The sequence below is a fragment of the Xenopus laevis genome, chromosome 1L, assembly GCF_017654675.1.
Source record: "Xenopus laevis strain J_2021 chromosome 1L, Xenopus_laevis_v10.1, whole genome shotgun sequence".
NCBI classification, from domain to species: domain Eukaryota; kingdom Metazoa; phylum Chordata; class Amphibia; order Anura; family Pipidae; genus Xenopus; species Xenopus laevis.
The window spans coordinates 48,134,971-48,147,809 of NC_054371.1; the positions used below are offsets into that span (position 1 = coordinate 48,134,971).

Here is a 12,839-nt window from a genome sequence, read left to right on the forward strand (position 1 = left end):
TTACCTGCAATAAGTCTTCTCCATGTGATTGTATTAGGGAATATGAAGATCTCAGACAGAATCGTTATTTACTAGCAAAGGGTTTTTTGAGGGAATTATAATGAGTAACATTCAAACACATTCATTTTGTTTATTCTCTCCCAACAGAAACAGGCCCAGAGCCATGAGCTGGGAAAGGAATATTATGGCTTTCGTTGACCAAAAGTAGGTTTGCAGCTGCTCTTTTAAGTACAAAATGCTTTTGACTCAGATGGGAGACAGCGCCATAACTATTTCCCCTCTGCTCATGCAGCCATCGAGCATATATGTTAAAGGACTCTTTGTTGCTATTGTTAAACCTGTATCATCACAGAGGTACAAACTGACTTGGTATGACTGCATTAAAATTCCATTTGGACTTGACAAGTATGTTGCCTTGTACTAGAGTACTTTATGTAGTGAGGCTTGGCATCGTTTGTGCTTTTAATCATGTTCCATTGCTCAGCATGGAGAATTATGTTAAATTGTGACAGATTGCAAGTTCTGAACTCACAAAGACATAAAATCTGTATGTTAATGTTTGTGTAGTGAATGAATAAGCTGGCTACCCAAGCAAGGCTGGAGCACAGAAGCTATCCTTTATATTGCTGTCTGAGTGGAAAAATTGGCTTCCTGTTTATTCTGTTGTCACTTCAATAGTAGTATTCCCTAAATGGCTTAGCAAAAGTCTACTTTAAGTCAAACACTATTAGCATGGCAAAGGGGGATACTTTAATTTCATATTTTCCACTTAGCCAGGCATTTTTGCTGCTGCTGTGCAAAACAAAAACACCCCTTCTAGCAGAAGCCTGGATCATTCTAATATATGAAAGCGCAATGAGTGCTACAATACTATAGTCCCGCTATGTACTGTGTGAAATTAAAGTGTCACATGTATTTATCTACATATAGAGACGACAAATCAACAAAGTAACACACACACATATACCATACTCACTGCAAATTTACAATATAACTATTATACAACTCCTTGTAGAGTGTGTTTATAGTTCTAGACAAGCAAAGCCTGGAAAGTTATTACGGCAGATGCTGAATTGCTCATTTGCAGTTACATATTAACTAATCAGATTGCTTTTTCTTATTCTCTAGCTACTATTAAGCTGATCAAAAAGAATTGCTGACTGGTATATGCAGCTACCTGCACTGGTACAGTTAGTAAATGGCCCCCATGAGATAAAGGGATAGACAAAAAAATAAACATTTAAAGCACATTGTATTTAGGGTACCTGCACAATGTCCTGTAGCTATAAGAAATCATAATGATTGAAATGTATTATATTTTAGTGCCATAATGCTCAAGTGTATTTAGCCTACAGCTGTAAACTCTGAGATTACTGTCACATGGATCCAGACAAGTTATTACTTAATTGCAGTAAGAATCAATGTTAAACCCATACAAACATCAACAATTTGTCTTAATACACAGCTTAGTTAATATACTCTTCCACTTCTGCCTAGACAATGAAAGTAATAATGAATAATTAACTAGGCTCTAATTACATAAATTGTCGATTGAAAACTGTTAAAGAATGTTGTCCGTCTTTTAGAGAACAGTTTTAAAGCTGGATGGAACTTACCTTCTCTAGGTAGGTATAGCTCCAGGTTTTACCGTCTGCAAATAACCGTGATACGATTCTTCCCTGTGCATCATACTCTACTTTTTCACTGGTGGTTCCACGTTGGATGCTGCCAATCTGACCAGTGGACGCATAAGTCACGTTGACAGCCATGAGTTTGCTGCTTGGAAGCCACAGCGTTGGATGGCCCGAACTATCATAAGCAATCCTCAGCAGAAACTTTCTGTGGTCGTCATAGATCTTTTCTGTTCTAGTTGTTCGATCATAGTCCACCGAAAGGAGGTTTCTGCCATTTACCTTTTATAAAGCAAACAAGATCGTTCAATAAATCAAAGAGCCCCAGCACTAAGCAGTTATTACTTCTCAAACTAGCAGCTTTTTTGTGTGTATAGACACCATTTAGAATGATTGATTAGCTCTGCTAGTAAATTAATTTAGCAACTACCTGGTATAAGTGTAAGGCATTAGACTAACTGCTGTTTTAAAAGGTTTCATTAAGCACAGAGATGAGCCTGGCATTTGCACAACCTCTTTTAAATTGAGGTCTTTTGAAACGACTAATGAGTATTAACAGAAAAGTTTCACGGTCACAGGTCTTTTGTATATAGGTATTTGTATGAAGGTGTTCCCCACCCACAAAGCCGCCAAGTGATCAGCCTCAGAACGCAAGCGCTTCTATTAAACCAAAACTTGTTACGTGCATTTAACTTTATCATCAACAATGACAGATGACAGAGACAAACCATGGTGTGAGCTACAATGCTACAGAATGAAAAATACCTCTGTCACTGATTATTGATGCAGCCGTATTACTCCCATATTTTGAATGAGAATTAGAGGTAGGCAATTTATTTTCTTGGGAAATCGCTACACACATAATGCCTAACGCTTGTTCGTTACGTAGGGTTCCCAAGGTCAGCGGGATTTTAACTCATACTTTGCCCAAGTGATCTATGTACTGGATTTAAGATATATGCGCAGCCAAAACACAAGGAAATTTAGAGCATTGCACAATTAATGTCCTTTTCTGCAAGGAGTAATCTTGGGAATTGCAGCGTTATGATTGGTCTGTGTTAGGCAAGAATACCAATAACTCACACCCTAAGGGGAAACATTAAGGCACTGCAGTAGCCACAATTAATAGTTTAGTTGCAATGGGATATACTGTAGCATAATGAGCCTTTTATTGTCTGAAAGGTTTGTTATATTTGCTTTTTTATGGACTTCTATGCCTCATTTTTTGGAACACTAAGAGCTCTTTTTTATGCATGTGTAAAATGCTTGACATAGAGCCGCTGTACAAACTCCCATATACAACTGTACTGTGCAAAAAATATAGGTGCTACAATGCCATTGCTTCACTTCAGGGGGTTCAATTGCTCTTTATACCCCCTCTGCCCCCATTTCCCTTGTGCTAGGATTCACATAGATTCACATCTGTAGGGAGCATATGATTTGTTATATAGGGGCTGCTGAACACACAGGAACTTGTACAGAAGCTCTATACAAAATAATACATGCAAACCACAATACTACATAATATTTTGCATATTATGTAAAAAACATCTTTAGCTATAATGCATTATTAATTTTAGAGTTTGCATGTAATTAATTACACTGAAGTGGTATTCTAATTCTCTACTAAATACATCACAGTTACACTTATTAATATACATGCTGGAATATGAAAAATATGAATATGTACTAGCAAGCTCTGGTCGTCCATTCAGTACTGGCAATTAGTGTAAACAGTTTCCCTCTTATGTACCATATACTTGAAATCTTAAATAATAGAACATAGTAAATGAGAAAAATAGTCCTTTACTGAAATGTAATATTTTTATATGCTTACTCTGAGCTTCCGACCAAACACATTGACCTTCCCCTGAGCCTGCTCTTTTCGGAATCTCCATTCAACCAGGTTATGCCCGTTGTCTCCGGGAAGTGTCATGTTCCTTTTGGCCACTGTTGGGTTGGCTGGACCTGCTAAGATGTGGGGCTCTGTTTGAAAGTGAGAGTCCATTCCATTGCCATATATAATTCTTACAGACCCATCATACCCCACTTGGTAGCTGTTTTTCAGCTGGTCTATAAAAAACAAAACAGAAGCAATTATTGGATATAATTATGGTCAACTATTTTTCAAATTTTATTAAGAAACCCAGATTAAATATATTTATTATCCAGTTATTAATATATCTACATATATATATATATATATATATATATATATATATATGCAAAACAAAGGGTTTTATAAGCCCCTAAAGCCACCTCCTAAAGAGAAATAGGTGATAAACTGCAGGGTGGCATCACATGATACTCCTTTATTTGGAAAAGGGCATTGTAATCATTGCTGCCTGTGGTCCGTTTAATTACAGATAAATGAGAGTACACTGCAGTGAATATGTACAGGCTTTGCACTTTGATGGGCAAGGCTTGAGAGGAATGTTCTCCACCAATTGCATTCCTCTGTCCTACCCATAGTGCCACCTGTGCCTAGCATCCAAAACACTACACCATAATCATGCCGTTCTGGTTCTGTGTTCCATAGGAATGCATTATGTTTGCTTTAATACACGTATATACACATTTATACAGTAGCATACAAATAAAGTGGTCTCTTGAGCAATTCAAGATTATATATGCATGATTACAATAATTCTACAACAACATACATTTTGAATGTAATAGAAATAATTAAAATAGTTGTGCTTTGGAAGAACCCCAAAAGGAGCAGAGGTTGACATTTTAACCTTTCTTTTTTTTCTGTAGAAAATGGCTCCAATATTTTCAGCCCTCTTTACTGTAATAAATTAACAAGCAATTACTTTATCGCTGCGATTAGTCTAGTTTGTATGACTAAAGATACAATTATTGGCCCATTGGGGGAACTGTGACAAATGGAGCTTAGAACCTGTGACCTGGAACAGGCAGATGGAAGGAGGATCTCATGCTGGGAGTAGAGAGATGAAGCAGAGATCAAGCAAATTGTTTCAGGAAGTTATTGGAAAAGCAAAAGTTGTGCTGTGATTGGCAGCATGGGTATGAAAACTTGCCAACAACAAAGGGGACTGCAGCTTGTATTCCAGTAATAAATCATTTTGGTTACAGGTAAGAGACAACCTGTATAGTGTTAAGGCTGAAAAGAGCAATCTGCACAAACATAGCAAAGAAAGTCAGCTATATGTTCTTTCTGCAGCAGGCTGGGCTCCCTTGGGTACAAGAACATTAGATGCCTAATAAGAAGCACAATGGCAGAGTGGGGTGGTGCACTACTTATGGTTTCATGGCTTTAATAACATTCAAAGTGACTGAAAATTGAGCTATTGTTTGCCCAGTGGCCTAAAAGCATTTGAATTATTTTTAGTTACACAGATTATATTTCTTTGATGTAAAAGTTAGAAAGCTGCAAGAATGCTTCTCTGGGCCTGAGTGAACCTGCTACCATATATTTTCTTAACACAAAATAAAAGAACTCACCTACACGCTGTGTTGGCTTTTGTATTCTCTAGAATATAAGGTGTAGGTATGAAAATACAACCTGAATGCAGATTTAAAGGCCTACCATGATAATTAGCTTAAAGCAGAAAGCAGGGGATGGAGTAAGGGTAGTGACACTAAGAGTCGCTGGAATTACAATTACTTCCCTATAATTGTGGCTATAAATAAATGCAGTTTAGAGCTTTGACCCAGTCCATAATCAGCAGGAAAGCCACACTTTAAGCACAAAGGCAGGACATGCAGCAGAGTTGCACCCCCCTTCAAAAATAAAATGGCACTTGAGTTCTTAATACTACAGTTACATCAATGGGGTTTGCAGCAGGAACCTTAACAATAATACATGGCTTCTTTCTTATGGCACCTCCTCTATTGATGTTAATGTAATCTCAGTCAAACTTTAAACTGGTTCTTTTCCTGTGTTTATGCAAGCAGTATTACAAAATCTCAGCAATGCACTCCCTGGAGAAAAAAAAATGCATTCTGAGAATACACAGGGAGCAATCATATATTTGTGGAAATTGAAGTCATTTTTTTAAAATCAGAACAACCTGCCAATTTGCCAGTGTAACCTGGGGAAGAAGCATTATCTAAGGATCCAATGAACAGCAAAGTATTGTCAACAAATTATATTGATATTAAGACCAAAATCACATTTCAAAGTTACTTTCAGATCAAATATGCTCTCTTTCTTTAGATAACACAGAACTGTACTAGAGAAATTCTGAAATGGAAAAGGGTCTGTTATATAAACACAGAAATGCACTGTACAGTTATAGGATACCTTATTAGGAAATCCAATATCCCAAAGCTCCAAATTATGGGAAGGCCATTTCATATAAGCAAATAATTCAACATTTCTAGGTAGCTTATACTAAGCTGCATGAATTCATATTGGTAGCAAAACAATCCTACTTGGTTTATTTAATGTTTAAATATTTTTTTTTATGGAAAGTCCCCTTGTCCATAAAACTCGCGGTCCCAAGCATTCCAGATTATAGATCCCATACATGTACTAGAATAACAAAACGTTTGTTGCCATTCTATGTGGAGATCCAATGCCTGGCCAAAGAACTTCAGGAGATCTAATCAATTAACAAAAACAATTGGTCATCTAAATCACAAGCTCATCAACATCAATACTAACTATGTTACCCATACCCATACATATTTCATGTATCTGCTAAACTTCACAAGAAAGTGTGGAAAGGGGCAGTTTTTAGCTTTCTGATGACACCATGGAAATGAGTTTTGGCACAAAAAAACTTATGGAATTGTGCATCTTTAGCTCAGCAATCCACAGCTGAGTCTTTACAAAGCTTACCTTGGACCATCGTGTAGAAGGAATCAATTGAAGACAAGTTGGAAGTAATGCTTACATCCTCTTCTCGACTAGATGATTCTAGGTCAACAGTGATGGCCTTGTCCATTTCTCCATGAAGGTTAGTGACCACTCCAGTTGGAAAAGTCACATTGGTAAGACGGCCTTCACTGTCATAGCTACAAACACAAAACAACAACAAAAACGATGAGAGAAGTCAGTTCATTTTTGTGTCGAAATCAGCCAATTTTTGTGTCACCAGAGCTGTATCATTGTTGGTTGCTATAACTTTTACTTCTAGCAATGAATGCTTTCCATCCTCCTGTTCTAAAGTCTGATATGAAGTCCAATATTTAAAATAATGTAGAAGTCAGGCTATTTAGATTCCCCAAATGGTCGCTGTTCTTACTCAACACTGCATGGATAACCTAACAAAATTCGGGAATAATAGAAACTACCACAAAAATGTGACCACGGCACCTGTGTAAACTAATAGCAAAAGGATAATTATGCACAATGAATGAGTCAGGGATTTTAGGTCTGACCATATAGGGGATGACTTTGCAATATACTGTATGAACAAACATATTTCTATTTGACTTTTGTAGTAGCTTTTTGCATAAAATGTCCTTAATATATTGATATGGGCGAGCGTAGGGGAGTTCTTATTCTTATTTAGCCAAAGCATAACAAATGAGTAGTAAGATTTAAACCTGTTTTTAGTGCTTCAGTAGGTAGACCCCTGAGGAAGATACCAGAAAGACACAAGATGGGACTGTTCCGCTGAATATGTAGCTCTCTTACCATTGTTGGAAGGCGGGAATTTTTTTTTAGCAATATGACGACTTTAATACTAACTTATGTATCAATGATTATAAATCCATTTAACCTAATTATGATTGTCCCCTTTCCCATGATAGCAAAATCAGTGCCACCTTTTCTCAAAGGACAAAAGGACAATACCGATCATACAGTGGTATAAAGAAGTTTGGAATTCTGCAGGCATATACCTCCATATATATTGCACTACTGCCTAGTTGCCTTGTCATTGATTTGTTTTTATCCTGGTTCCCATAATAAAACACAGATTTTTTTGCTTTATCACAGGATGACAACAGGCAAGAAATGAAACTGTCATGTTTTGAGATGAGGCAAGTGATATTTAGATAAGGTGGTTTCTTAGCCCAGAGCTTACAGATATGGTTGAGCAATGGAAAGAGAAAACACAGGTACTCTGCAGTATTAAAGACACTGCATAGCAACAAGGACATTGCAGGAATATATCTGCATTAGTACAAAGAACATATTTTGTGCCACTAGAATTTAATGGTTTCCAAATATAAAGTCACTGTTACAAGGCTTGTTGCACAGGCAGAAGGAGCGGGTATTTTCTTAGCTCTAATATGCTGATCATGTGCTTATGATCGTGTACTTCATTGAGAACATGGTAATCTGTCATTTTAAAAAACAGGTCAAATTTAAGCAACACAAAAGATTTGTAAACAACTCTGGATGCATATTAACCATCCATGTGTGAATAAGTTTCACAGGCAGCTTAACTGGTTCCTGGTTAAAAAAAAAAGGTCTTTGTGCGTGTTTATGAGCACATAATAGGAACCTTAGATTGTCAGCTCTGCAGGGCAAGGATGGATATCAATTTTAAAAATATCTTTGTAAATCCCTATGTAACAGCCTTTCTATCGCCTCGTGTAAGAACACCGACACAGCACCCTGAAAATAGGTGCTATGACTGACTCCTGCACCACTGAAATACAATATGAACACGTATGGAGCACGGCCAACCTGAACCCATCAAGCACCATAGATTCTCGAAAATGATCATGGTGCAAGAATGCCCCTTTTTTAGGTTGTGCAAAGCAGTTCCATCATTTATGTTTTGAGCGTTTGTCTGCCTCGTGCTTTGAAATGTATTTTGAACCTTAAGTTAAATGGAGCACTAACTATCCTTTTGCCATAGCTCTTACAGAAATGACCTTTAATATTTTTCACTGTACAACAAAGACATAGAGTTCCTTGCATAAAAGCATGTCATGGTCTGTTGTCGTGCTATATACCAATAATCATACATAAATGCACAAGTCCTGTTATTTGATTAAGTAAGTTCAAGCACTGTATATCCAGAAGGTTCATTAAAAAAAAAGATAAAAATAGGCATCTTAATTGCTATCTTAGAAGTATGTTGATGGCCACGGCTGGAGAATACATGAATTCTCACCACAAGGCCATAATGATAGAAACAGATGAATAGGCCCTTTATAGAGACTAAAGGATACATTTGATCTCTTGTGTAATACCAGGTGTTGGAGTTAAATAAGTAGAAAGCCTGTATTATTAATGGTATAAACAATCAGTGAATTCAGGGATGACTGTAATCGGAAGATGTTGGATACAGTTGCATGCTTCTGGACACGACTAACGAGACAATTATCCATGCCTTATTGCAGGCTGATATGCGTGTACATAAGATACGGTACCACGGTGGCTCAATCACACATAACAAGTTGCTCAGCTTCATAATTATGTTTGTGAGATCTGGCAGACATTATAATGACAATATAAAACTTCAACATATTTGTATAACAATCTTGTTTCCCCGACACTATACGAAGCTGAGATTTTTGTTGACATGTGAAGGTACACACGTTTGGCATCTGTGGTCTATGTCAAGGTTTTGGAACAAAAAGTCTGCAAAGTGTTAAGAAAGATGCCGGGGAATGCGCATTACATGTAGATGCAGACTGTCATAAGCTAGTTAATCAAACTTGTAGAGCAGCAAGACAAAAATATAATGACAGCCTTCGCGCATTAACGCCTACGTTTATTTAAAAGCTGGAGAAAGGAAAATAAACCAGTGCAAGCACATGCTTTGCTGCCGTACTGCCTTCTAAAAGCCTGCTTTAAATTATAACTATTAATTTTCACTTTACATTTCAGTATTAACTTCTCTTTGGTTCACTTAAGCCGTACGCTCTTCCAGTGATCTTACTGGTCTGAATTTAATAGAAGAAGCGCTCTTTATTGGTCAAGAGTGTGATCTAGAAAAATGAGACTTTACTTATACAAAAGTATCTTGCTCTGGTTCCATGAAGACAAGTGTCAAAAGATTATGTTTGGGGGACTGCATTGCCCCCTGTGTATGCTATTCAAATAAATCTAGTCTCCCATTCTTCTTTAGGTTGCCTGCTGGGTATGCTCAGCTTCTAATTCAATGGAAACTGTCAAACAATTAAAGAAAATTAAAGCGCAGCAAAGAGTATGGGGCTGACATCTCTTGTCACTGACACAAAGTGCCCCCCAGCCAATCCTGCAACAGGCAGTTTCAAGTTTTGTTTTGACTGCCTCTGTGCCCATCCTTCTTCCACCTCATAAATACTGTCATAATAAATAACATTACATTAGTCTGAAGACATATCATGCAAATGACGATAAGCTCATCTCACATGCTACATCTATGCACCATTAGGCAAGAATAGTTTAACTGTAGTGAGTAAAAAAGAAGTTAATTTAACAACAGACCCAACATTTACCCTTCCTGATTGGACTGTCAATGTAGGACGTGAGTTAACTAGGGGGACTCACTGAAGACCAAGCTTCTTCATGGCAACTGTAGAGAGTCCACAAATCAAATACCAACTAAATCTGGTCAAATGCAACTACATTTGCTTGTATTTAATACATATATATATATATATATATATATATATATATATAGATGCACATATCGTATATTGTAAATAATATATATATATAGATGCACACAGATGGTATAGGTATAGGTGTCATTGCTGTCAAAATTACTGCTATACTACAATTTACTGCTTCAGAGCAATGTGTTTGACAAGGCAAAAATGAGTGGAGTTAAATGTACAGGTAATGACTTACCAATCTGTTTCCAATGTGTTATACCAAGAGCAAAAAGCCCAAACTCACTCTGGGCTTCTGTTCATGGTCATAGCAACCTTATAAGATTGAATTGCTACATGTAATCTCGAAAAAACAATTAACATGGCACAGATCTATTAAGAAACTGTATAGACCATAAGTAAGTAGCATTCACTAAACTAGAATTATGATTGTTGAGGAGGTAAAAATGGTAGGTAAAAAGAAATTTTTTCTCAAGCAATAGGCGGTGGAATTAGATATGAAAAAAAAAATACTTTCTAATATAATGCTGTAGACCTCTATGTACTTTCCTTAATGTGTCCTATCTGAACATTTGCCAGCGGTTGCGAAATGCTTAATGCGTAAGAGATGGAAAGGGAGGTGAATGTAGACATACTTTTTAGCTAGTGATATATCCAATTATCACCCAGATTCAATTAGTAAAGCAGCCATCCAAGGTCACAGCGGGTCATTCCTATTATCCTTCCGTGACAATGAATTGGAGTTATATCCATTTGTACTTTGGCTGTATAAAGGTTATACGTTTCCTCTGTATAATTTATATGGTGTTAAACGGAAGAGCAGCACTGAAATCTATCTGCTGTGATACGATTACGATAAAAAATCTATTTGGAAATGACACTTTAAGGCAAATTTAAATAGGTTCCAAGCTTCACAGTTTGTCTGGAGGACTGTGCTGGCCTCTCATGAATACTTCTCTATACAGCACTCCTTGCACACCCTACACACTACAGGAAGAACCCCTGGGCTCTCTGGATCAGTAATATCCCACCCTAATTCTATCCCAGTTAAACTGGTATCCCATTGGCCCATGTATGAGCCCAAATTGATGCTGATTGGCCCATGGAGATCCTATTTGTGGAAGTCTGGCCAAAGGAGTAGGTCTTACCATGTATGGCCAGCTATAGTTTAGGTACAGTATGTCTGCATGTGAGGACAGATTTAACTAAAATTTTAGAGTATCTATGTATTTAACTTCTATTTATCTAAACGGTAGTTGGCTCTTTACACTTAGACTACCGTCAGAACAGAATAGGCACAATGGCATCAAATGAGAAAAATTGAAAGCCACACTGTTAGGGATCAGCATGTATCACATCACAGAATTTCATCTATATGATATTTTCTTTTGATTATTATGTGCATTTCACCTAATGTAATAGTTCTTTAGAGATGTGACCTGCCCAAAAAAAGGAAGGGGGCTCCATGTAGGCTTTTGCTACACCGAGGTCCACCATAACTTTTGATCGCTGAAAAATTTAAAGTTAGAATGACTTTACTTGAAATGCTAGCAGTCGCTTCAGTGAATAGAGATGTGTTGCTGTATGGAACAGACTGTGTCCTTTAAGTAAGTATTGCTTGGGAATGCTGGGATTTCAATTCTCAAGTGATGCCTTATTCCTTATTCCAGCTAAAGGCAAAAAGAAACGGAAACAACGGTGTAACCAGACAGACATGCAGTCAAGGAGGCTCTACTGTCTGCCCTCTTAAATGCTATATATATATATATATATATATATATATATATATATATATATATATATATATATATATATATATATATATATACACACAGTATATACTGTTATGTTGTTATTGGTTGTACTAGTATGTTTTACTAGCACAAATTCAACAGAAAAGGGTTCTGTGAAAATGTTGTGAGATTTCTCTTCCATCTGAATCCTCTCTTCTATTCTTATAATCCTACCGCTACATCACCGCTGTAAAAAACAGAAAAGTAGCAATATCACAAAGAGCTGTAAATTTGGCAGCAGAGCTGGATTTACCTGTGAAGCGCCCCTGGGCAAAAATCTGTGGTCGAATTCTAGGTAATGTTACAGAGTCATTTCTCTTCGGGTCCCCTGGTTCCACTAAATATGCAGCTGTAGAATTTTGTGCTGTTCATCTACAAAACTATATTTTTGGTGCAGCAGCTTCTAGCTGACCCTCGGCACACTCCTCCTTTGACTGGAAGTGAACCAAGATCTCAGAATACTGGCACAACATAACTGCCTAATGGATAAATATGCAAAAAACGGAGTTGGGCATAGGGACAATTAAACTTTAAGCACACATAAAATAAAACTAAAATACAACATCCCTGTCTGGATAATTATAACAGGTCACATGATAAAAAAACTATTTACAAAAAAGGCATTCAGTGTTTAACATGGTGTGAGTTTGGGTAGACTTACCCAAATCAATGGGAGGTCCAGGTGCTCAAGCCCCGGACCTTCAGCAGAGGGAGGCAAACAATTGCAAAATAGAAAAAGGCTGGCACAGTCCGGACCACACTCCACAAGTTGATGCAGTAAAAAAGTATTGCTGTGATGTTTTTTGCCTTAATAAATACTTTTTTACTGCATCAACGTGTGGAGTGTGGTCCGGACTGTGCCAGCCTTTTTCTATTTTACAATAGGTTACATGATAGTTTCCTAATACATATTATATTTTGTGCTCAATCCTTCTTTCTTGGG

The 12,839-nt window shown here is 37.1% G+C and overlaps 1 protein-coding gene across 4 annotated transcripts in view; it reads right to left on the reverse strand.

The window, feature by feature from the left end:
* Nucleotides 1-12,839, reverse strand: part of LOC108698820 (teneurin-3) — a 299,615-nt gene that overhangs the window by 13,208 nt on the left and 273,568 nt on the right. For all 4 annotated transcript variants that reach the window (XM_041589114.1, XM_041589120.1, XM_041589113.1 and 1 more), the window contains 3 exons: nucleotides 6,442-6,617; nucleotides 3,469-3,704; nucleotides 1,617-1,913 (listed from right to left, as the gene is read on the reverse strand). In XM_041589114.1, coding sequence (XP_041445048.1) covers nucleotides 1,617-1,913; nucleotides 3,469-3,704; nucleotides 6,442-6,617 — 709 coding nt within the window. The remainder of the gene's footprint in view (nucleotides 1-1,616; nucleotides 1,914-3,468; nucleotides 3,705-6,441; nucleotides 6,618-12,839) is intronic.